Source organism: Dendrobates tinctorius, unplaced genomic scaffold (assembly GCF_039654945.1).
Source record: "Dendrobates tinctorius isolate UK_male_01 unplaced genomic scaffold, ASM3965494v1 ptg000044l, whole genome shotgun sequence".
In the NCBI taxonomy this organism is placed as follows: Eukaryota; Metazoa; Chordata; class Amphibia; order Anura; family Dendrobatidae; genus Dendrobates; species Dendrobates tinctorius.
Genome location: NW_027361712.1, coordinates 20434033 through 20461066, shown reverse-complemented (window position 1 = coordinate 20461066; position 27034 = coordinate 20434033). Strand labels below are relative to the sequence as shown.

General features: G+C 43.8%; 1 protein-coding gene across 3 annotated transcripts in view; it reads left to right on the top strand.

Annotated features, from left to right (window-relative positions):
• AP1G2 (adaptor related protein complex 1 subunit gamma 2) overlaps window positions 1-27034 on the top strand; it is an 80935-nt gene that overhangs the window by 10079 nt on the left and 43822 nt on the right. For 2 of the 3 annotated variants that reach the window (XM_073575404.1, XM_073575402.1), the window contains exons 2-7: window positions 3628-3768; window positions 3878-4086; window positions 5790-5914; window positions 7778-7919; window positions 8218-8314; window positions 14261-14337. In XM_073575404.1, the coding sequence (XP_073431505.1) occupies window positions 3886-4086; window positions 5790-5914; window positions 7778-7919; window positions 8218-8314; window positions 14261-14337 (642 nt within the window). In that variant the 5' untranslated portion in view covers window positions 3628-3768; window positions 3878-3885. The remainder of the gene's footprint in view (window positions 1-3627; window positions 3769-3877; window positions 4087-5789; window positions 5915-7777; window positions 7920-8217; window positions 8315-14260; window positions 14338-27034) is intronic. The other variant, XM_073575403.1, reaches the window with a different exon arrangement.

Below are 27034 nucleotides of genomic sequence, written 5' to 3'. Positions count from 1 at the left end.
CATTGCCATCTTCAGTCCCACATGGGAGAATCACCTAGAGCATCTGGCGCAAGTGCTCGGGCTTATCCGCTGGACAGGTTTGACCATTAAGCCGGAAAAGTTCCAACTAGGTATGAGTGAGGTTCACTACCTGAGACACCAGGTAGGTGGGATGCTCTAAAGCTGGAGCCCAGGAAGGTGGAGCCAACCACATTCTAGCCCACCCCCAGAACCAATAAACAGGTTATGTCCTTCCTGGGCATCACCGGGTACTATAGGAGTTTCATCCCTCACTGTGGTAACCTCACACAAAAGAAGCTGCCCTCCGCAGTGTATTGAACAAACGACTGTGAGATGGCCTTCCGGGCATTGAAGACCACCCTTTCCAGCTTCCCGATACTACAACCAGCCGTCTTTACAAGGTAGTTTGTAGTACAGACTGACGACTGTGACTTTGGCCTTGGTGCTGTGCTCAGCCAGGTGGACTCTACGGGGCAAGAATACACCATTTTGTACCTGAGCCGGAAGCTCCTGCCGAGTGGCCTACTCCATGATGGAGTAGGAATGTCTGGCAATTGTGCGGGCCCCACAGTGTCTGCAGCCATACTTGTAGGGTCAGAAATTTCAGGTTCTACCCATAGGGCAGTAGGGGAGTGACCAAAAGTGGATAAAGGTTAATCCTATAGTTATAGTGTAAATAAAGACACAGCCAGAATAAAGTATTTTATTTGAAATAAAATAAAACACACTTAATTTTTTTTATTTAAAACTAACAAACACAGTTATAAAATAACAATATCCGTCACCTGTCTGTCGTTCTGACCCATGCCGTAATCCATGTCTGGGGGGAAAACAGTTTTCAACCAGGACGGTGCCAAGATGCGACCGTCCAGGCTGAGAACCACTGATGAATGAGCTGCCGCGACCACCGGTGATGTCATTGAAGGTTACTGGCGGTCACGGAGGCTGCATTCCCAGACAGGCAAATGAACTGCTGTGACCTCAGTGAGATCACTGCTAGCACAGTGACAAAACGTCTCACATTGCAGGGGCAAGTTCAATGCAGTTCAAATTCACAGCAATGAAATTCTTCCAGTGAACTGAGGTGAACTCGCCTCTGCACAGTGAAACTTTCTCACTGTGCAAGCGGTGATCTCACCGATGTCACTGCAGTTCCTTTTTCCCGTTCAGAACACAGCATCAGTGCCCTGCAGTAACCTTGATGACATCACCACTAGTCACTGATGCTGTTCTCATGGCGGCTCATTCATCAGTGGCTCTCAGCCTAAATGGTCGCAGCTTGGTTGGTTGTCAAAAGTGGGGGACCGCACATCGATTTTTTAAATGATTTATTTAAATAATTTAAAAAACGGCATGGGGACTCCTATATTCTTCATAATCAGCCTTGCTAATGCTGACAGCTAAGGGTTCCAGCCCACAGCTGTGAGTTTTGCCTGGCTGGTTATCAAAAAGAAACAGTTGAACCCACATTATTTTTAAAAATTATTTATTTATTTAAAATCTCACGGTACAGTGCTGAGCTTGGAGAGTTCACCGTGAGAAATTTCTCACAGTGAACTGCAGTAAACTCTCTGAGCTTAACGCTGCACCATGAGCCTTTCTTACTGTGCCAGCAGGGATCTCATCGAGGTCACCGCAGTTCAGCCTGGCTGGGAACGCAGCCTCAGTGACCGGCAGTAGCCTCGATGACGTGACCGCTAGTCACTGAGGCTGAGCTCACAGCAGCTCATTCATCAGTGGTTCTCAACCTGGACGATTGCATCTTGGCACCATCCAGGTTGAAAACTGTTTATCGCCCAGACATGTATTACAGTGTGGCACAGAACAATCTACTGGTGAGGGATACTGTTGTTTTTTTTATTTGTTCTTGTTTTATTACAGGAGACGAGGGATTCAATGGAATGGGTGTTAGGTGGAAATAACTGTGTTTGTTATTTTTAAATAAAATAGTAAAAGTGTGTTTTGTTTTATTTATAACAAAAAAATTATTTCTGTCTGTTTCTTTATTTACAATACAACTATAGGATTAGTAATGGATAGATGTCTTATAGACGCCTCTCCATTACTAAGCCGTGGGCTTGATGTCACCTGACAATACAAAGGTGACATCAACCCTACAAATATGAACCCCACTTACCACCGCTACAGGGCAAATGAGGAGAGACGTGCAAAGCGCAAAAATTGACGCATCTAATAGATAGATGTGCTATTTTTAGGCTGGGGTGGACCAATATCACTGGCACCTTACCAGCCTGAGAATACCAGCCCCCAGTAAGGCTGGTTATCAAAAATGGGGGGGACCCCACGTCATTTTTTTAATTGTTTATTTAAATAATTACAAAAGTCGGAGTGGGGACCCCTCTATTCTTGATAACCAGTTTTGCTGAAGCTGAGGGTTGCAGCCCCCAGCTGTTAGTTTTTCCTGGCTAGTTATCAGCACGGTGGCTAAGTGGATAGCACTGCAGCCTTGCAGCGCTGGAGTCCTGGGTTCGAGTCCCACCAAGGACAACATCTGCAAGGAGTTTGTATGTTCTCCCTGTGTTTGCATGGGTTTCCTCCGGGTACTCCGGTTTCCTCCCACATTCCAAAGACATACTGATAGGCAATTTAGATTGTGAACCCCATCGGGGACAGTGATGATGATATATAGACTTCAGTCTAGGAGAGGATTCACAATAGGTTCCCAAAAGAAATGTAGACTCTCTAAGAGAGGATTGGCATTAGGTCCTGGCAATTGAGAATCGCCTTTTACGTGGCTGCCAGGTACACATGAATTGGCTAATTTATGCGTTTAGCATGTTTGCATGCTATAGCATTGCAGAGTTCTTCCTTATTTGTTTGATTGTATTTGAGTTGGCTACTCTAGGTAAGCACCTGTTCAGAACTGATTTATGTTTGGATGTGATGGTCAGTTTTTTGATATTTGTAGTCACCTAGAGTTACTGCAGACTTTCATCTCAAACCTGTACGGGCCCTTTTATTATAAAATGAAGCCCTGTAGCCAATCCTAACAGCGAGTAAAATACTCACTGTCAGGATTCAGCTCTTTTTGCAGGTTCCAGCAGTCATTACATGGCTGCTTCACTCATATGCGATTTTCATACTTACAGTCATGTGACAACGAGCTTCTCTTCCTGCTTCTCTCAGTTTTTCACTGAACATGGAGAGAATTAGGGAGAGCATCTCGTCGGCACGTGACTAAGTGTCCAAATCGCATATGTGCTTGAGGGAGTAAACTGAATTCTTGCCCGAGTGTTAGAAAACCTACATACATTTCTCGTCGTAACCATAGATAACTAAGTCACTGCAATGTCCTGTACATGGGGTAAGCAACATAGCGAATCAGGAGAACTATACTACATTTCTAATTGGAAGTATTTGCTAATACTATTATTATTACACCTACTACATATTGGGATAGGATCTTGGAGATGGGAACACCCCTTTAACTATCATTAAATGCTCAGTTTAGTGCATAGTTTTTCCGAACTATGGCAGGGAAGAGATATGCTCCAGTATCTGTGATCTCAGTCAGGTCCTGGCAGGGAAGTGTAAAAGTTATTGTGCAAGTCTTGTCTTGGAGGACAGTAGAGGAGCTGTAAGAGCAGCTGTCACACTATTTTTCAGGAAGTACGAAGCCGGCACAAAGTGATCCAGGTGAGTAGCAGGAAGGTAAGCTACACCGACACATAGAAGCAGGTGCACGAAAGACACAGGAAGGCTCAGGAAGGCTAACACATCAACGCTGACAAAAAGCTGAGAAAACAGGTAAAGATTCAGCGAGTTTACAAACTCTGTAAATGTCTGTGATGCCGCTTTGATTCGTATCCTGTGCTACCTATAGTAACATTGCAGTGTTTGCTCTTTTGTCACATAGAGGACAGGATGGGCCCTCCTCTGAGGCTGCATGAGCTGATTCGAGCCATCCGTAGTGTCAAGACACAGAATGAGGAGAGAGAGGTGATCCAGAGGGAGTGTGCTGAAATCCGATCTTCATTTCGCGATGAGGACTCAGTGTACCGTGGGCGAAGTGTGGCCAAACTCTTGTACATGCACATGCTGGGTTACCCGGCACACTTCGGACAGGTAGGAACGGTTTTCGGTATTTAAAGTGTCTTATTTACCAGGAATTTACTGTCACTGTTAAATTGTAAAATGGAGACATAATGTTTTATGACAGGTTTATGTCGGCATACGTTTTTTTTAAGGGTACTGAAATAATGCCTGGCTTCATTGTCTTTAGCCCTTTTGATGGCTTTATACAATATGAAGAAAGTACACCCCCCGATATAAGAATTAAGCCTACCCTACTTTCTTACAGACATCGACCAGTGTGCCTACGAGCACTACTGAGTTGGTATAAGACTTCAAACCTTACTGGGGTTGGTCTCATCTTATTATATACCTAAAATTGCAAATTGCTTGTTAAAACAAGCACTGTTGTAACTTACTTCTAATTAAAAATCCGTTCAGTTCTCAAGAAAAGAGGGACTTTTAATGTTATAGTTTACAGCTCGTTGCCAAGGTTATTGGCCACCTCTGCAGTCTCAGAGGTTACAGGTTTCCTATGCAAGGAGCTCACTGTGTATAAGCATTGCTTCAAACCTGGCTGGATCCCTGAATCCGGTCAACTTCAGTTCCCCTGTACTCCTCTGATGAGCTGCCTCAACTAGCAGAGAGCACACAGATTGGGGTGGTGCCCAGCCATGCCTTGGCCTGAACTGTCAATCATCCAAAGCACCCAGCATCCCGACAAGCATGAAGCTGGGAGGCAGGGGAGCGATGCACTCCTGAACATAGGATTCTGAGTCAACCGCTGTTTAATGGGTGATATATATCATTAAGATTTTTGGGTTCTGATGAAGCAACATTAAAGGGAATCTGTCACACTATTTTCGGCCTATAAGCTGCGGCCACCACCATCAGGGGCTTATCTATAGCATTCTGTAATGCTGTAGGTAAGCCCCTTATGTAACCTGAAAGATAAGAAAAACAAGTTAAATTATACTCACCGGGGGGCGCAGTCAGGTGCGGTGGGTGTCGCGGTCCGGCCCGGCGCCTCCCATCTTCTAGAGATGACGTCCTCCTTCTTACTTCTGCGGTGGCTCCTGCGCAGGCATACTTTATCTGCCCTGTTGAGGGCAGAGTAAAGTACTGCAGTGCGCAGGCACCGGGAAAGGTCAGAGAGGTCCGGCTCCTTCGCACTGCAGTACTTTACTCTGCCCTCAATAGGGCAGAGAATGTATGCCTGCGCAGGAGCGCAGCATGAAGCAAACAGGAGGACGGCATTTCTAGAAGCTAGGAGGTGCCGGACCGGACGACGACACCCATCAGACCTGACCGGAACCCCGGGTGAGTATAATCTAACTTGTTTTTCTTATCTTTCAAGTTACATCGGGGCTTATCTACAGCATTACAGAATGCTGTAGATCAGGGTTCCCCAACTCCAGTCCTCAAGGCCCACCAACAGGTCATGTTTTCAGGATTTCCTTTGTATTGTACAGGTGAAGCAATTATCACCTGAGCAATACTAAGGAAATCCTGAAAACATGATCTGTTGGTGGGCCTTGAGGACTGGAGTTGGGGAATCCTGCTGTAGATAAGCCCCTGATGGCGGTGGCCGCATCTTATAGGCCGAAAATGGGGTGACAGATTCCCTTTAAACTAAAATTTTTGTTTTTGATCAGTTATTTGTCCCTTGAAGCATTTTTTTAGGCCCTTTCGTGTCTTTATAGCTTTTTATTTATATATTGTATAATTGAAATAAAATCTGGCTTTTCAAATTTCAGATGGAGTGCTTAAAATTGATAGCCTCCCCTCGATTTACAGACAAACGAATTGGATACCTTGGCGCTATGATGTTGCTTGATGAAAGGCAGGACGCCCATTTATTGATAACCAATAGTATGAAGAGGTGAGATGCTCAAGAAAGAGGTTAATTAAACACTAAAATTGACCAAAACTGAAAAAAATGGTTAGTTAATTCTATAGACTGAAAATTATGAAGCGTGCAAGCTAAGCTTTTGCTCACACATTAGAGCCATGTATTGCTGGATCATACTCTTTGCAAACAATAGAGACATGCAGAGCTGGATAGTGCTCTGTATGTGGATCGCCCGCCGGGGCCGTGAGGTACTCGGAGCCTGGCCCGGTGGATTTCAATGGGCGTTGTCACGGCGGCGGGGACCTGGTCCCTGGCCCTGGGCGTCCAAGTAAAAGAAATAGTGTGGCTGATGATTAAAGTTTATAAGTGGATGATTCGTGACGCCACCTGTGGTGTTCGGCAATGAAGATGTTAAGCCGACGCTGCAGACAGATCCTCTGGGACAGATGGTGTGGTGCAGCAATTATGTTGTGGCCCTCCACAGGTAGGGCTGTAGTCCCAGGGCAGTGTAGATGGAGAGGTAGTGAGGAGAGGAGACCGGTGTAGTGTTAAGCACAGAGATGTAGCAGTGCTGAGTGGGTTGGCGCAGGAATAAGCGGAGGACACCAGGGCAAGTAGTTCCAAACCTTTACTCACAGTCTGTTGAGCATACATGTGCCCGCATCCGTGCCGTGTCCTCCAGGTCAGGGGCCCAGCCAACCTACAGGCAAGATGAAATACTCCGTTCCATCACTCCGCCAACATATGCCTTCTCTGAACGTCTCCTTTCTAGCGCTTGTAATGAAGTACTTGTGGTTGTGTGTTAAACCTAAGTTCCTCCTTTAAGATGTTCCTATGAACTCTACTTGTACGGCAGACAGCTGTAGCCTGCTTCGCGGACTCCTTGCTATCAAGTCCAGGCTCACTCACGCTGCTGTTGTGCCCCCAAGTCTTGTGTGGGAATAAAGTGGTGACAACTTCTATTCCTCCGGTGTCTGCTGCAGGACCATTAGTATCCATACAACCTCGGGGACCGGACCCCAGCCATGCACTTAGAACTTGAGGAAGGGTTCCACTCCGACCCTAGTCCTTAGTTCTCTTCTTCTCCTTACGTTCCGTACAAATCTTTCTTCCTTATGGAGAATCAGGCTTTCTATATCTCTATCCAGTGCCAGCAGCTCCAGGTCACAGGAGACTGCTGCAGCACCTCCCTCCATCAATTCCACTCAGGGGATCTCCTCTCACAGACTGACCTAGTCCTAATCATCTCCCACTCACTTGTGCAACTAAGCTCCACCCACCTCCCAGCACTCTTCGTGTTCCAAGCAGGGAGCCACCAAAGGTGCTTTGCTACACTACTATGTTGTGTGGGATGCAGGTGTTGGAGTGTGGTCAGGTGTCTCCACCTTACCTGAATGGTGGGGTACCACACCTCAGGAGGAGGTGCAGTACCTCTGTGGCGACTGAACCCTCAGGGGCGCCACATATGTCTCTGTGCTACAGAAATTTTGCATGAGAAGGAAATCTTTTAGGGGAGAATCACTCCCTTACTTGGCTTTTTTTTATAGACCATAGCCTGATTTTTTTTTCTTAATAAAGGAGCTTTCTTTCATTTTATAATAAAAAAGTGGACATTGTTTTGGCCTCACAGGGTCTTTCTCAAGTCAATGCCTGCATAGTGAGATGAATAAAAGTTATTTGAAACCTTTGGAGTTTTGGATTACTTTTTCTCTATGTATCAGTGACGTGGCAGAAGGTTACACCAATTTTAGCATGGAGCACAACATGTGGGGCTGTATATATATATATATATATATATATAACTACAAATTTTCACTCTCGATTTACAATTTTATAAATCCCATTACACAAATTTAATTTTACCATATGCTATTTATTATGTTTCCTCTCTAGAGATTTAGAACACAGCTCGGCAGTAGTGCAAGGTCTGGCTCTTTGTACTCTTGCATGCTTAGGATCTGTAGAGATGTGTCGGGATCTGGCTGGAGAAGTTGAACATCTTCTACAAATATCGAATGGCCATGTCAAGAAAAAGGTGTCACATAACAATATAGTACAAATTGAAGTCAGAAAATGGTTGTTAATGAAAAATGAACTGGGGGATGGCGTAGGAGAAATTAAAAAGAAGAGGGGCAGACAATCAGCTGACTGAAGAGGGCCTAAGTTATTTTATAGTTTTTCATTTTTTAACTCAGTTGTCCATTATTTTCCTTCACATTACTAACCCTTGAGCTTCTTCCACTCCTCCCACATACTGACTCATTGATCGCTGAATTTCAGCTATGCCTTGTGTACTACCTCTTGTATTGCTCACCTACAATTCACACCTACAGGCTGTTTTGTGTGCTGTACATATTATAAGGAAGGTCCCTGATTTAGTGGAAATGTTCATCCCGACCAGTGAGATGTTGCTTTCAGAGAAGAGGCATGGTAAGTTGTTGAGAGCTGGTATTATGAACATTGATATTATGGGAGTAGTCAACATAAAAAGCATTTAGCATCAGTGTACTCACCCTGTTTTCATACATAGTGGTTTTACTGTGAATTGCCATAGTATTGTGGAAAGCATGGATGAAGCTCAATAAAATCATAGAACCACAGCAAATTGCAGTAAAACTATTTGTATTTCTTGCAGCTCAGTCCATGGCTGCGAGTCAACAACCTGAGTATAACTGTTACTTGTGAATAATCCCTTAAGGCATCAAATGTATGGAAATGGGGTCTTAAGATGGAAAATGAATGATATATGACTGTGTGTGTTAATGAATTAGATATGACGAGACAGTGGTGAAAATAATTATTTAATACACTGCCAATTTTGCAAGTTTTCCCACCTACAAAGAATGGAGAGGTCTGTAATTTTTATCATAGGTACACTACAACTGTGAGAGGCAAAATCTAAAAATTAACCCCTTCACTACCAAGGGTGGTTTGCACGTTAACTCCCGGGCCAATTTTTACAATTCTGACCACTGTCCCTTCATGAGGTCATAACTCTGGAACGCTTCCATGGATCCCGGTGATTCTGACAATGTTTTCTCGTGACATATTGTACTTCATGTTAGTGGTAAAATTGCATTCAAATAACTTGCGTTTATTTGTGAAAAAAACGGAAATTTGGCGAAAATTTTGAAAATTTCGCAATTTTCCAACTTTGAATTTTTATGCCCTTAAATCACAGAGATACGGCACACAAAAAACTTAATACATAACATTTCCCACATGTTTACTTTACATCAGCACAATTTTGGAACCAAAATTTTTTTTTGTTAGGAAGTTATAAGGGTTAAAAATTGACCAGCGATTTCTCATTTTTGCAACACCATTTTATTTTTAGGGACCACTTCACATTTGAAGCCACTTTGAGGGGTCTATATGATAGAAAATACCCAAAAGTGACACCATTCTAAAAACTGCACCCCTTAAGATGCTTAAAACCACATTCAAGAAGTTTATTAACCCTTTAGGTGCGTCACAGGAATTTTTTGAATATTAAAAAAAAATGAACATTTAACTTTTTTTCACAAAAAAAATACTTCAGGTTCAATTTTCTTTATTTTACCAAGGGTAACAGGAGAAATTGGACTGCAAAAGTTATTGTGCAATTTGTCCTGAGTACGCTGATACCTGATATGTGGGGGGGAACCACTGTTTCGGCGCATGGCAGACCTCAGTAGGGAAGGAGCGCCGTTTGACTTTTTCAATGCAAAATTGGCTGGAATTCAGATCGAACGCCATGTCGCGTTTGGAGAGCCCATGATATACCTAAACAGTGGAAACCCCCCAAGTGACCCCATTTTGGAAACTAGACCCCCCAAGGAACTTATCTAGATATGTGGTGAGAACTTTGAACCCACAAGGGCTTCACAGAAGTTTATAACGTACAGTGGTACAATTAAAAAATCATATTTTTTCCACAAAAATGATCTTTTCACCCCCAATTTTTATTTTTCCAAGGGTAACAGGACCCTAAAAGTTATTGTGCAATTTGTCCTGAGTACGCTGATACCCCATATGTGGGTGTAAATGACTATTTGGGTGCATAGCAGAGCTCGGAAGGGAAGCAGCGCCATTTGACGTTTTTGGCTTGATTTGAGATCGGACACCATGTCGCGATTGGAAAACCCCTGATGTACCAAAACAGTGGAAACCCCCCACAAATGACACCATTTTGGAATCTAGACCCCCCAAGGAACTTATCTAGATGTGTGGTGAGAACTTTGAACCCCCAAGGGCTTCACAGAAGTTTATAACGTACAGCAGTACAATTAAAAAATCATATTTTTTCCACAAAAATGATTTTTTCACCCTCAATTCTTATTTTTCCAAAAGTAACAGGACCCTAAAAGATATTGTGCAATTTATCCTGAGTACGCTGATACCCCACATGTGGGTGTAAACCACTATTTGGGCGCATGGCAGAGCTCGGAAGGGAAGCAGCGCCATTTGACGTTTTTGGCTGGAATTGAGATCGGACACCATGTCGCGTTAGGAAAGCCCCTGATGTACCAAAACAGTAGAAACCCCCCACAAATGACACCATTTTGGAAACTAGACCCCAAAGGAACTTATCTAGATGTGTGGTGAGCACTTTGAACCCCCCAGTGCTTCACTGAAGTTTATAACGTCCGGGCGTGAAAATAAAAAAATCGTATTTTTTCCACAAACATCATCTTTTAGTCCCCATTTTTTTATTTTCCCAAGGGTAACAGGAGAAATTGGACCCCAAAAGTTGTTGTCCAATTTGTCCTGAGTACGCTGATACCCCATATGTGGGAGAAAACTACTGTATGGACACACGTCGGGGCTCGGAAGGGAAGTAGTGACGTTTTGGAATGCAGACTTTGATGGATTGGTCTGCGGATGTCATGTGCGTTTGGAGAGCCCCTGATGTACCTAAACTATTGAAACTCCCCACAAGTGACCCCATTTTGGAAACTAGACCCCCCACGGAGCTTATCTAGATGTGTGGAGAGCACTTTGAACCCCCAAGTGCTTCACAGAAGTTTATAACGCCTGGGTGTGAAAATAAAAAAAACATTTTTTTCCGCAAAATTATATTTTTGCCCCCAATTTTTTATTTTCCTAAGGGTAACAGGAGAAATTGGACCCCAAAAGTTGTTTTGTAATTTGTCCCGAGTAGGCTGATACCCTACATGTGGGGGTAAAACACTGTTTGGGCGCATGGCAGAGCTTGGAAGGGAAGGAGCACCATTTGACTTTTTCAAAGCAGTATTGGCTGGAATTGAGATCAGACGCCATGTTGCCTTTGGAGAGCACCTGATGTGCCCAAACAGTGGAAACCCCCCAATTATAACTCCAACCCTAACCTCAACACACCCCTAACCCTAATCTGAGCCCTAGCCCTAACCCTAGCCCTAACCCTAGCCCTAACCCTAACCCTAGCCCTAACCCTAACCCTACCCTAACCCTAACCCTAGCGGGAAAATGGAAATAAATACATTTTCTTTTAGTTTTATTATTTTTCCCTAACTAAGGGGGTGATAACGGGGGGTTTGATTTACGATTTATGGCGGTTTTTATGTTTGGCGGCTGTCGCACGCTAAAAGACGCTTTTTATTGTAAAAATAGTTTTTGCATCACCACATATTGTGAGCTATAATTTTTCCGTATTTTGACCCACCAAGTCATGTGAGGTCTTATTTTTTGCGGGACGAGTTGATGTTTTTATTGGTACCATTTTCGGGCACGTGACATTTTTTGATCGCTTTTTATTTCGATTTTTGGGACGCAGAATGAACAAAAACCAGCGTTTCATGAATTTCTTTTGGGGGGTGCGTTTACACCGTTCCGCGTGCGGTAAAATTGATAAAGCGTTTTTATTCTTCGGGTCAGTACGGTTACAGCGATACCTCATTTAGGTCGTTTTTTTATGTTTTGTCGGTTTTTTGCAATGAAAACTATTTTATATAAAAAATAATTATTTTTGTATCGCTTTATTCTGCGAGCTATAACTTTTTTATTTTTTTGCGGATGATGCTGTATGGCAGCTCGTTTTTTGCGGGACAAGATGACGTTTTCAGCGGTACCATGGATATTTATATGCGTCTTTTTGATCGCGCGTTATTGCACTTTTTGTTCGGTGGTATGATAATAAATCATTATTTTTTGCTTCGTTTTTTATTTATTTTTTTTAAGGGGTTCGCTAAAGGGGTTAACTAATGGGACAGTTTTATAGGGCAGGTCATTATGGACGCGGCGATACAAAATATGTGTACTTTTTATTGTTTTTGGTTTTTTTTATTTTGAAAAAATGGATTTATTGGGGAATATTTTTTTTTTTTTTTAATAATTTATTTAGCGATTTTTTTTAAAATTATTTTTAACACTTTTTTTTTTTTTTTTTTTTTTTTTACTTTATTACCTTGTCCCAGGTGGGACATCACTGTCCTGTGACAGATCGCTGATCTGTCACATCACAGATCACTGTGACAGATCAGCGATCTGTCACAGGCACTGCTGCAGACTTCCTCATGCCTGCGCTTTGCAGGCAGTGAGGAAGTCAGCTCCCTGCAGGCCCCCGTCGCCATCTTGGATCCGGGGGCCTGTAGGGAAAGAGCCCCCCGCAGCAGCGCTGCACATTGCGCTGCCGTGGGGGGCTCAGGGAAGCACGGAGGGAGCCCCCTCCCTGCCGATGCTTCCCTTTAAACCCCGGTACACCGCGATCGCGTTTGATCGCGGCGTGCAAGGGGTTAACGTGTCAGGGGCGGTCCGTGACCGCCCCTGACACATTGTGCCGGGTGTCAGCTATGATAATTAGCTGACACCCGGCCGCGATCAGCGGCGCTCACCACTTGGGCGCCGCTGATCGCTGGGACGTAATATTCCGTCCATGGTAGTTAGGTCCAGGGTCACATGGACGGAATATTACGTCCTTTGTAGGTAAGGGGTTAAAACCAGAAAATCACATTGCATGATTTTTAAAAAATGAAATTGCATGAAATGAGTATTTGATCATCTACCAAGGAGCCAGAATTCTGTCTCTCACAGACCTTTTAGTTTATCTTTAAGAAGCCCTTCTACTCTGCACTCATTACATGTATTAATTGCACCTGTTTGAAGTTATTAGATCTATAAATGACACCTTTCCACACACTCAATCAATCACACTCCAACCACTCCACTATGGCCAAGACCAAAAGGCTGTCTAAGGACACCAGGGACACAATTATTGATCTGCACAAGGTTGGAATGGGCTACAGGACAATAGGCAAGCAGATTGGTGAGAAGACAACAAGTGTTGGAAAAATTATTAGAAAATGGAAGAAACACAAGATGACTGTCAATCTTCCCCAGTCTGGGCTCCATGCAAGATCTCGCCTCATGGGGTAAGGATGCTTCTGAGAACAGTCAGGAATCAGCCCAGAACTACACAGGAAGACCTGGTCAATGACCTGAAGAGAGGACCACAATCTCAGACATTATCATTAGTAATACACTACGCTGTCATGGATTAAAATCATGCAGGTACGCGAGGTCCCCCTGCTCACGCCAGCACATGTCCAGACCATTTGAAGTCCACCAAAGACCATCTAGATGATCCAGAGGATGTGGTTAGATGAGACCAAAATATAAATTTTTGGTATCAACTCCACTTGCTGTGTTTGGAGGAAAAAGAAGGATGATGTTTCCCCCACCATGCTTCACGGTTGGGAAGGTGTTATACCTTCCCAACCGTGAAGCATGGTGGGGGAAACATCATACTTTGGGGGTGCTTTTCTGCAAAGGGGACACGACTGCACTGTACTGAAGGAAGGATAGATGAGGTTATGTATCGCGAGATTTTGGCCCACAACCTGCTTCTCTCAGTCAGAGCATTGAAGATGGGTTGTGGCTGGGTCTTCCAGCAGGGAAACTAAGGAGTGGCTTCATAAGAAGCATTTCAAGGTCCTGGAGTGGCCTTGCCAGTTTCCAGACCTGTACCCGATAGAAATTCTTTGGAGGGAGCTGAAACTCAATGTTGCCCAGCGACAGCCCCAAAGCCTGAAAGATCTCTAAGGAGGAGTGGGTGAAAATCCCTGCTGCAGCGTGTGCAAACTTTGTCAAGAACTACAGGAAACATCTGACCTCTGTAATTGCAAACAAAGGTTTCTGTAGCAACTATTAAGTTTTTCAATTGTATAAAATATTTATTTCATGCAACAAAATGCAAATTAATTATGTAAAAATCATACAATGTGATTTTCTGGATTTTTTTTAAGATTTTGTCTCTCACAATTGAAGTGTACCTATGATAAAAATTACAGACCTCTCCATTCTTTGTAGGTGGGAAAACTTGCAAATTAAGCAGTTTATCAAATACTTAATTTCCCCACTGTATCTAACATCTGAAGAGGCTTTATTTTTTCATTTCAGGTGTATTTTATGGAGCTGTTCTCTTGGCAACTGAAATATGCCAGCGACATCCTGCAGCCGTTAAAAGTTTTCGCAAGGTCAGTTTATGTGTGGTATACCCATTTCATATATTGTGATCTTAGTTTAGATGGTGAACTACAGTATTAGGCCATGTGCACAAATTGAGTATTTGGTGAGGTTTTTTTACCCCAGTATTTGTAAGCCAAAACCAGGAGTGGAACGGTCAGAGGAAAAGTGTAATAGAAACATTTGCACCACTTCTGCATTTTTCACAAACTTCTGGTTTTGGCTTACAAATACTGGGATAAAAAACTCACCAAATACTGGATGTGTGCATATGGCCTTAGGCTGGAGATACACTAGCGATTTAAAAATCGTTCCGATTTTGATGCAGGAGAGTCGGACGAGTGTAATGCAATTGTCATGCGAGTGTCATGCGTTTTTTATGCGAGTACAATCCGATTTATATCCGAACGCAGTGCGATTGCTATCAGACTGCAATGCGATTTTAACATGAGCTTTTACATAGAGTAATGTTCTAAGTCATACACACATATTTTAAACAAAATATTCTTCAAAACATAAGTATATACAGTATATATTTTAGATAGATAGACTGCCGGGTACAGTATAGAATAGGTTATAATAGAATAGATAGAATAGACATACTGTGTACACATAGAATAGGTGTGTATATATATATATATATATATATACAGTATATGTCTGTGACACACACACACACATATATATATATATATATATCTTTATATTGCATAGAGATATAGATAGAGGTAAATAGAAGATTAGCCATTAATTCATTTGTCGGCTTCTGTAAAATCAAAGCAGGAGCCGACAGGATAGGAGATATAGTTTACATATAGTAAACACATGCATAATAGTTTGATATATAGATGTCAGTGACCAATATAATTAGTATAGTGTTTGTGCAAATTATTTGACATTTGTGTATTTTATAAAATAATCTTTTCGGGGGAAGAAGCCAGAGAGGGAAAGCCAGCCACTGGGGGCAGATATTCATAGCCTAGGAAGGGACCATGGTAATAGCCCCCTGGCTACAAACATCTGCCCCCAGCCACCCCAGAAACGGCGCATCTCTAAGATGCGCCAATTCCGACACTTAGCCTCTCTCTTCCCACTGCCCTATAGCGGGTGGCATATGGGGTAATAGTTGGGGGTTGATGCCACCTTTCTATTGTAAGGTGACATCAAGCCCGGCTTAGTAATGGAGAGGTGTCAATAAGACACCTATCCATTACTTATTCTAGATTTGTTAAGTGGTTAAAAAAACACACAGCCAGAATAAAGTCTTTTAACGAAATAAAACAATAAACACAGTTTGCCATCTTTATTGTTCTGCTAATCCATGCAACACCCTCGTTCTCCTGTAATAAAGAAAAAATAATAAACCAACAATATACCATACCTGTCCGGCCTTCAGTCCCACGCAGTAATCTATATCTGGGGGCTGTATGGTTTACAACCAGGAGTGGTGCTAAATGCAGCCGTCCAGGCTGTAAACCACTGAAGAATGAATGAGAAGCTGCCAGCGCTTGCTTTAGTGACTAGCGATGACAACAAAATATGCAAAACCATTTTTTAGGGATCCCCTCACATTTGAAGTGACTTTGAGGCACCTATATGACAGAAAATACCCCAAAATGACACCATTCTAAAAACTGCACCCCTCAAAGTGCTCAAAACCACTTTCAAGAAGTTTATTAACCCTTCAGGAGCTTCACATGATTTTTTTGGAATGTGGAAAAAAAAATAAACATTTACTTTTCTTTCACAAAAATTTTCCTTTAGACATAATTTTTTTTACTTTTGCAAGGGTAAAAGGAAAAAATGGACCATATAATTTGTTGCTCCATTTCTGCTGAACATGCTGATACCCCATATGGGGGAAATGTACTGTTTGGGCACACGTCAGGGCTTAAAAGGGAAGAAGCGCCATTTCACTTTTTGAATGTAAAATTTGCTAGCATAATTAGCGGACGCCATGTCATGTTTGGAGAGCTCCTGATGTGCCTAAACAGTGGAAACCCCCAAGAAGTGACACCATTTTGGAAACTAGACCCCTTAGGGAACTTATGTAGATGTTTGATGAGCACCTTGAACCCACAGAAGTTTATAACGTTAAGCCGTGAAAATAAAAAATCACATTATTCCCAGATAAATCTTTATTAGCTCCAAATTTTGCATTGTCATAAGGGTAAAAGGAGAAATTGCTCCATAAAATTTGTTGCGTAATTTCTCCTGAGTACGCCTATACCCCATATGTGGGGGGAAAACTACTGTTTGGGCGCACGGCAGGGCTGGAAGGGAAGGAGTGCCATTTGACTTTTTGAATGCAAAATTTGATGAAATAATTAGCGGACGCCATGTCATGTTTGAAGAGCCCCTGATGTGCCTAAACAGTGGAATCCCCCCACAAATGACACCATTTTGGAAACTAGACCCATTATGGAACTTATCTAGATGTTGTAAGGTAGCGCTTGTTATTCAGGTAAGGGATACTCGCTAGGCAGCCGATAAATCAGGTCCGGCACAGGCTTCTCAACATAACTCAGTCCATTTGGTTTATTATGCAGCATAAACCATCAACAGCAACAGAAAGTTCATATCAAAACAGCATAGCGTCCATGACAGAGCTCCGCACTGTTAACCCTGTGGTCACACAGGCTTTGTTATGTCCGTTACACAGGCTCTCTAGCCTCACAATTATTTCCCCTGTCTGGGTTACCCTCATAGAGAGGGTTGGCTGAGCATGTCAAAGATGCTTTATCTACCAGGGAGGTCCACACAAGCCTGGAAGAGTTGATAGTGATCTCCACCCGTATTGACTTCCATTTTATGGAGCGCGGGCTGGAGCGTACTCAATCCAGACAGAAGCTTAGATCGGCTCCTGACTTCTCTGAATTTCTGGAACCTCCTGATCTGGAAGTTTTACCTCCTGAGCCCATGGATATGTCTAGTACCGGTCCTAAACCGCATCCGGCACAGGGCTCCACATGCTGCTACCTGTGTCGACAGTCTGGCCACCTTGCTAACAGGTGTCCGCAGCGATCGAAAAAACGTTCACCTCCAGTAGTAGTTGGTGGGGATCTACCTAATATGAAAATTTTCTCCTCCAAACCGGTATTCCGAGGGACGTTAGACAGTGGAGCTTCCACCTGGGAGGTAGAGGTCACGGTGGACTATGGGGCAGAAGGAAATTTTATGTCTTCAGCCTTCGCCCAAAAGCACGCTATTCCACTGCTGCCACTTCCTCACCCCGTGACCGTCAGGGTGGTCAACGGATCTACCTTACCATCTCAGATTACCCACCAGACAGCACCCTTGGGGGTTCTCAATCTCATCGCGAGATGTTGTCCCTGCTCATTATGCCAAAGGGCATTGACCAGTTGCTTCTCGGACTCCCCTGGCTCCATTGCCATTCACCTCATATAGAGTGGTCCTCGGGGAGTATACTGGGCTGGAGCAAGGACTGTGTGGGAAGGTGCATGGGGGGCAGTGTCCAAGTAGCCTCTGCAGAGGTGCCCATGGATCATTCCGCGCCCCTCACTGGGAATCTGAGGTCCATGGTTCCTGTCGTCCCTGAGCCAGTGCCGGCGGGCAAGACCTTTGTCCCGCCTCACCTGCGGTCCAAGGTTCTCGCGTGGGCACACGCGTCCAGGGTGGGTGGTCACTTTTGTTACAAGCGGACCACAAAACTCCTGGCTAGCTCTTATTGGTGGCCGCACAGGGTTCGGGACACTAAAAAATACATTCAGGCATGCGTCTCTTGTGCTCGAAGAAGCTCCTCTAAACAGAGGCCAGCTGGGTTACTGTATCCCTTGCCGGTGGCAGACCGGGCAATGGATATCCGCGACAGTCTGGGTCGCACCCCACATGTCACTCAAATCTCTAAAATGAGACTGAAGATGCTCGCCGACACACATCGGCACCCCGCTCCATCTTCTGCTCCTGGCGACTTCGCCATCCCTGACGCCTTCCACGTGTCCCTTCTCAAACCTGTTCACATGTCCCGCTTTTCCAAGTCATCTCCCGGGGCATCAGACTTGTCTTCGGACGAGCCTGAGGTCTATGTCTCTGTGGGACACAAGGTGGTACGTGGCAAAAAACTTTATTTGCTGGATTGGAAGGCTCAGGAGGGAGAGGGCCCTAGGAGGGGGGGTAATGTTAGGCGTCGGATTCCTGCAGTGACACAACAGGAATCCAGAGCCTCACATTCTGCTCTGCAGCAAGCCATTCCTGAGGCTAAGTCCCTCTGCCGCTTTACTGAGCATGCTCACGAGAAGATCTCCCATTGGAGGTTGGGAGTTGCGTGCTCAGGTCCTTCTCCAGATCTAATTGGTCCTTCTCAGAGATCTGGAAAGTCCCGGCAGCGCACAGCTATAAAAGGCCCGCATGGCTGCTCGGCCATGCGCTAGTATAGACTCTTCTTGCCAGATGTGTGAATGGTGATGGATGTATGATTCTGATGACTGACTTATTAAGATTTCCCTCCCTCTGATATTACGCATGTGGATAGGGAACTATAGAAAGAGTCAGCGCCAGTCAGTGGCCAGCCATAGGCCACTGTGCACACCGCACCTCTACACTAGCGTCCGGTGGTGTCACGACTCTCACGGCACTATCGCATAGCGGCTGTGAGTCTAACAGGCTCGGTGTTTATGTTACAGCGCCTCTGTGAGTTAACAGAGTCCGCTCTGCGCACATTGGGTGACGTTGAACCCGTGCGCATTATACCGCCATATAGCGTGTCTGCCATTGTCTAGCAGCGGTTTTAACACCTACTGCACGGTGGACCCCGAGCGGCGAATGCACTTTATTATTTATTTATTTAGTGCATTCCGCCGTTCTTAACATCACCTGAAGGCTTCTCCCTAACACATTGGAACAGAACATCAGCAGTAGCTCTGCTGTTCATCACATAATCAAGCCTTCATCCCAAAGCCACCCACCTTGGGATACATAACGGTCATTTAGGACCCTACTCCTGTTACCACCCTGGATGTGCCTGTACACCCGTCCTGGGACACCCACACAGCGCCCCCTAGTGGACACAGTGGTCACTACACCACAATGTGTATTAAGCACCTTGAACCCCCAGGTGCTTCACAGAAGTTTATAACGTAGAGCTGTGTAAATAAAAAAATCACATTTTTCCAACAAAAATCTTTTTTAGCTACAAATTTTGTATTTTCACATGGGCACAAGGAGAAAATGGACCCCAAAATTTGTTGTGCAATTTCTCCTGAGATATCCTATATGTGGTCAAAAACTACTTTTGAGGTACAGTGCAAAGTCTCTATGCAGCTATGTCCTTTTCAGAAGTGCACAAAACTATGCAATCCTAAAAAGTCGGGCACCGCCGGATCACAGGTCCTATGGCGTCCACAGTGCCTTCATCTGCCTCATTATAGGGAATCTTACACCAGGGGTTCTGTCTGAATTACGTATTTCAGAGATTTACACGGAAAGGCCGGGGTCACACTTGCAAGTGCAATGCAAGAAACTCGCACGAGTCTCTCGCCTCAATACACGACACTGCTGCCGGCGGTTCGGAACGGAGCGTTCAGCTGCATTGAAAGACATGTAGCCGCACACTTTGGTCCCGAGTGCCAACAGCAGTGCCAGGTATTTATGCGAGAGACATGTGCGAGTTTCTTGCATTGCACTTGCAAGTGTGACCCTGGCCAAACCCCGATGTAAGCACTGAGCGCAGAGCGCAGGATAAATGTGCACCAAGCCTTACTGCGATCTTTGGGAGGCAGAATGAAATCAACAGCATGTGAAGAATTGGTTTTATATATTTTTTACGCCGTTCCTCGTGCGGTATAAGTGATTAGGCGACTTTTTTCTTTGGGTCGGTGCAAATACAGCAATACCAGATTTATATTGGGTTTTTATGTTTGGCTGCTGTCACACTCTAAAAGACGCTTTTTATTGCGACAACTAGTTTTTGCACCCCCATATTTTGAGAGCTATAATTTTTCCATATTTTCGCCCAAAAAATCAAGTGATAGCTTGTTTTTTGTGGGACGAGTTGACGTTTTTATTGGTACCATTTTTGGGCACATGACATTTTTTGATTGCTTTCTATTCCAATTTTTGGGAGACAGAATGAACAAAAACCAGCAATTCAGGAATTGCTTTTTTTTTTTTTTTATTTTATACCGTTCCGTGTGTAGTAAAATTGATAAAGAGTTTTATTCTTCGGGTCAGTACGATTACAGCGATACCTAACTTATATACTTTTTTTTTATTTTGCTGCTTTTACACAATAAAAACTATTTTACAGAAAAAATAATTATTTTTGCATTGCTTTATTCAAAGAGCTTTAACTTTTTTATTTTTCTGATGATGGAGGTGTATGGTGGCTTGTTTTTTGCGGGACAAGATGATGTTTTCAGAGGTACCATTTTTATTTACATCCGTCTTTTTGATCACGTTTTATTGCACTTTTTGTCCGGCTGTATGATGATAAAGCATTGTTTTTTGCCTCGTTTTTTTTTACGGTGTGCACTGAAGGGGTTAACTAGTGGGACAGTTTTTTGGAGCTGGTTGCTACGGACGCGACAATACCAAATATGTGTACCTTTATTGATTTTTTATTTACATAAATAAATGTATTTATTGGAAAAATATTTCAATCTTTTTTTTTCTTTATTTAGGGATTTTGAAAAAAATATTTTACACTTTATAATGTTTTTTTTTTAACTTTTTTACATTGTCCCAGTATGGGACATCACTATATAATGTCAGGTCGCTGATCTGACACTGCACAGCAGAATATCAGATCAGCGATCTGACAGGCAGGGAAGGAGGCATGCAGGCTACCTTCCCTCTAGGACCCGGAAGGACCCCGAAGCCATCATTGTGCTGGGGGTCTCCAAGGAGACCATCGAGACATCGCGATCACATCGTGCTGTCCCGGTGGAAGCGTGCAGGAAGCCCCCTCCCTGCGCGATACTCTATGCCGCTATCACTGCTGACAGCAGCATCAGATGGGTTAAATGCCTGCAATTGTTGCTAGCACCGATCGTGGGCATTCCTGCGGAGTGTCAGCTGTCAAATACATCTGACCCCCATATGCGATCGCCGTGGCACTCAGCGTGAGGTCGCGTGATCGTGCCGCTGTAGATATACTTCTCTTAGCGGGAACATGCCTCCCGCAGAGCAGTATATGTACGGCGCATGTCGGAAAGGGGTTAAGCATGATCTTATTATTCTCCTTTCCTGACATTCTCTTTTCATCCTCCTTTCTTTTCTTTTTTTTTTAAGAGCTATCCCACCTTCTCTGTATCTTCACATTTTTTCTTGTCTTTCCACCCTCCCCTTTAGGGGTGTTTCACACTGTTATTGCCATCCCTTTATCCTTTATAAAGCTTGTAGTTGATCCCTGCTCATTTATTTGTTCTTTTGTTACCTTGAGAAAGGCATCAGTCCACCCGGTGCCAAAATGCGTTGGTACTAATAAAAACATAATCTGAAGCTCCAAGGCTCCTCATTTTCCCAGCACAGCCCACCTAACGTGATTCTCTCCATTCTGGTAAGTATCCATCTGAAAGATATCTCCTCCAGCCATGAGGCAGCAGCAATGGATATTAACACTTAAACAGATGCTGTGCCTCCTCACTGGTGTTCTTTTTAAACGGTACCACCTTATTGTGCGCTCTTTGCCCCTCTCTAGAGCTCTTTAAAAACACATTAAAAAGACGTCATGTGCACATACCCTAAGTCAGGGGTGGGGAACCTCAGGCCCCAGGGCCATTTACGGCCCTCGATGACCTTTTATCAGGCCCCCGAGCAGATTCTCAGGGACCGCATTCTTGGGCAGGGAGCTGTATTTTGATTGCCACAAGCTCATTAATTTCTTCTTGCTCTGTTAGCGCACACACGCAGTGTTCACTATTGAACACTGAAGGGCATACAATGAAAGATTAAGTCATGAAACCAGTGCCAGAGTCAGGATGTACTTTGTGGCCAGAGTTTGTACGGCCCCCGAAGGATGGTATAAATATCCAAATGGCTCTTGGCAGAAAAAAGATTCCCCACCCCTGCCCTAAGTTATTTCTTTATATTTTACATTTTGATCCACTACTGGCTTCAGCTCGAGAAACTGCACCAAAAACTGCAGTGGCCTCTTTCCAAGAAATACTGTGTGTGAACAACCATTAAAGTAAGTTATCAAGTTATCAGCCTGTTAAACTTAATGGCTGCAAATCAGCCAGATTACAACTGATGATAAAACTGATACAAAAATGCCATCAGGCTTGTTCACCATTTTACTTCCAGGCACTGATTCGAGACCAGATGAAACGTTGTGATCAGGCCACCATGACCGGCAGCTGCATCTTTTCAGCATAACAACTGATGTGCTTGACAGGTGGAACGATGCCATTATAAAGAATGGGATCAGCTCCTCTTTCACTTTCCATTCAGCACTTTAGTTAAACACCGTAAGAAAATAACGATGCAGAGCCAGGCATACGCACAGGGGATCGTACAATGCTGCTTATAAAGTATATATGTAATTGTAACAGCATTCCAATATATACTATTAGGCCTGACTATTCATTTTATTTTTGTTCAGATAATGTGATTATGCATGGCCCCAACAATAATCAGGCTCTATATGTACTTTATCTTCTCACTGAAGCAATAGTAGGAGACTGTTCATCACTTTAATGCAACTACGTAGTATCAGACAACATAACATTTGTGAAATGGATATTTTTTTTATAAATGTTTTCTATAATCAATTTTTTTTTGCAATTAATGCTTGCAGTAATTCAATAGAAACCTGTAGATTGTATGTATTATGTATACCCCTCCTCACATGTAAAGCGCCATGGAAGAAATGGCGCTATAATAATAATAATAATAATAATAATAATAATAATAATAATAAACCTAAACTACAGTAGGGAAAATAAGTATTTGATACACTAACGATTTTGCAAGTTTTCCCACCTACAAAGAATGGAGAGGTCTGTAATTTCCATCGTAGGCACAATTCAACTGTGAGAGACAGAATCTAAGAAATTCCAGAATATCCTTTTGCATGATTTTTACATTATTTGCATTTTATTGCATGAAATACTTCACTCCCCAAATTTGGGGGGAAAATGGGGGTGCATATTATAATGCAAATATACCTTACCAGCCACGGTGGAGCAGGGTCTCAGGGTCGCGGCTGGAGGAGAAAAGAGTGGAGCATTGCTGCAGGATGGGATGAGGGGGTGTTTGGATGCGTGGCGCTGAGATCTCATCTCCCGAGATCTTGGTGCCGAGATTTCCATCTGCGCTTGTGCCGCCCCCAGCAGCCATTTTCTCCGAGTACACCGCATAGGAAACCGTGGAACTGCAGGGGCTCTGGCCATTCACAAAATGTCGGCAGAGCCCCCTCAGCAGCACCAGACACCCGCAGCAGCAGCACTGGACACCTGCAGCAGGAGCATCAGACACCCGGACCACCGGACACCCGCAGCGGCACGCCGCACATCCGGACACCCCCCTCATCCAAGCCTGCAGCCTGCAGCAACACTCCACTCTTGCCTCTTCCAGCAGTGACCCTGGGACCCCGCTTCACTGCAGCCACCACCCCTGGTAAGCAATAAGACGCATGGTTTATAAGAAGCACCACTATTTTATTAAAAAAAAAGTTTTCTTCTTATTTTACTCCTCAAATTTTGGGGTGTGTCTTATAATCTGAAAAATAGTCCAAGTATTTGAAACAATAGAAAAACAGAATTTAATATTTGGTACAGAAACTTTGTTTGCAATTTCAGAGGTCAGATGTCTCCTGTAGTTCTTGACCAAGTTTGCACACACTGCAGCAGGGATTTTCGCCCACTCCTCCATACAGATCTTCTCCAGATCTTTCAGATTTCGGGGCTGTCGCTGGGCAACATTGAGTTTCAGCTCCCTCCAAAGATTTTCTATTGGGTTCAGGTGAGGACTTTTAAATGCTTCTTACGGAGCCACTCCCTAGCTGCCTTGGCTGTGTGTTTTGGGTCATTGTCATGCTGGAAGACCAAGCCATGACCCATCTTCAGTGCTCTTATTGAGGGAAGGAGGTTGTGCTGGCTTGAGCAGGGGGACATTGTGGGCCCTGCAGGATTTTAATCCAGGACATCTCAATTCAGGTCATTGACCAGGTCCTCCCATGTAGTTCTGGGCTGATTCCTGAACTTTCTCAGAATCATCCTTATCCCACGTGGTGAGATCTTGCATTGAGCCCCAGACGGAGGAAGATTGACAGTCATCTTGTATTCCTTCCATTTTCTAATAATTGTGCCAACACTTGTTGCTTCCTCACAAGCTGCTTGCCTATTGTCCTGTGGCCCATCCCAGCCTTGTGCAGGTCTACAATTTTGTCCCTGGTGTCCTTAGGGTACCGTTATACCTAGCGACTCACCAGCGATCCCGACCAGCGATATGACGCGGTCAGGATCGCTGGTGCATCGCTAGGTGGTCGCTAGTGAGCTGCCACACAGGCAGATCTCACTAGCGACATCGCAGGGGACGGGGATCGCTACTTACCTGTCAGACGCGGCGATCCTGCGTCCTCCCGCCCCCGGCTCTACGCCTCGCTCGTCGGCGCCACAGGAAGCGCCGCAGGAAGTGACCGACGAGGAATGGTCCAGCAGCTTCTCGCGCAATCAGCGATAACCAGCGGGGGAGCCGGTCGTAGGTAAGTATCACATGCAGCGATATCGCTAGTAATATCGCTGCAACGTCACAAAATCGGTGACCTTACAGCGATATTGCTAGCGATATCGCAGTGTGTAACGGGGGCTTTAGACATCTTTTTGGTCTTGGCCATGGTGGAGAAGTTGAAGTGTGATTGATTGTGTGGACAGATGTCTATTATATAGGTAACGAGTTCAAACAGGTGCAATTAATACAGGCAATGAGTGCAGAGTAGGAGGACTTCTTAAAGAAAAACTAACAGGTCTGTGAGAGCTAGAATTTTTGCTGATTGGTAGATGATCAAATACTTATCTCATGCAATAAAATGCAATTTAATTATTAACAAATTTTACATTGTGATTTTCTGGATTTTATTTTTAGATTCTGTCTCTAAAAGTTGAAGTGTTCCTACGATAAAAATGACAGACCTCGCCATTCTTTGTAGGTGGGAAAACTTGCAAAATCGGCAGTGTATCAAATACTTATTGTGTGACCAACATGATCAATCATACGGCCAAGTCAAATACTCATTCACTTTTAGTAAACTATGAAAGATTTTAATGATAGCAAGCGGATATGCAAAGAATGTATGACCTTTCATCATACAGTGAATTTCCTTTTATGTGTTGACACTGTGATACTCCTTTGATGTTACAACAACATTGCTTCAGATAATTATGTTTTCTTTCTTCAGTTGATTGATCTGACTTAGCCCCAAACATTAATAAAATGTACATGCCTGAATGTTATCATTTAATCAGAAGAACTAATCTAAAGCTGAACATAGAGATAGCAATTCTGATTCAATATTGAGCCATAGCCAGTACATTTAATGCACCTTACAGTGTAATAATGTTAATAACCCAAAAACACAATAAATACATGAAAATGATCCAGATTACTCAGAATTAAACAGAGTTTGAAGATGTAGTCCATATTAATTAAAAAGGAATCTTTATATCTTAAGGATGTGGTTTAGTTTGGTTGTTAAAGGGAATCTGGCATGTCCCCAAACACTATTAACCTGCAGATATGAGGTTAAGGCCGGGGTCATGGCACCCGATGCGAGAGCATCGGATGTGATATGCTAATGACCCTTGGCTCCTGCTCTGCTGCGAGTGGGAGCCGAGTGTCATGTGTCTGTGCTCCGAGCCTCTCGCACAGAGAGGATCGGAGCACAGCTGCGGAGGAGGTAGAGAAATGAATTTCTCCATCTCCTCCATTTCCGGGGTCAGCGTATATCGCACAGCACTCGGATGATATCCGAGTGATGTGCATTGTCTCACTCGCACCCATAGACTTATATGGGAGCGAGACTGCGAGTGAGCCAAGACTCGGACGAGCGTCGATGACAATCGCAGCATGCTGCGATTTCACTAGCACGTTGAAAACGGACGAGAAAAAAAATTCTGCTGGGAGCTGCCCCATAGATGAATACTGGTATGAGTGCTATGCAATATTTTATAGCATAGCACTCGTCCATATTCAACGCAACTGTGAACCTGGCCTTATCTGCAGGTTAGTAGTGTTTAAAGCTGTCTTTCCGCTGCTGTGAAAGGCTAGCTACTGGTAGAAAATCAATTTCTTTCCTCCAGGCAGCCTCCAGCTTTCATTCATAGGCCATATTCAAATGTCAGTGATTTTTCATCAGTGTTTGAATGCCAAAGCCAGGAGTGGAGCTTGCAGAAAAAAACGCTGTAATTGAAAGATTGATGCCTGTGTTGTGTTTTGGAGACACTCCTGGTTTTGGCATAGAAACACTGATGAAAAGTCACTGACGTGTGAGTGAGGCCGTAGAGGTTTGACTGACAGCCATCTCTGCATCATATCAATGTAGAATGCTGGATTTTAGACAACTTAGTCAACGGAACTGAATGAGAAAAATAAATTGAATTGTTAACCCCTTCCCAATACCTTATGTCATTCAGTAGATGTAAGTGAATGAACCTGATCCTTTACCAAACATGCAAGGTGCCAAAGAAGTACCATTATTTCAGCCATGTCGGTACTCCTGTGAAGTTTAAGCGATCACACAATCGCAAATTC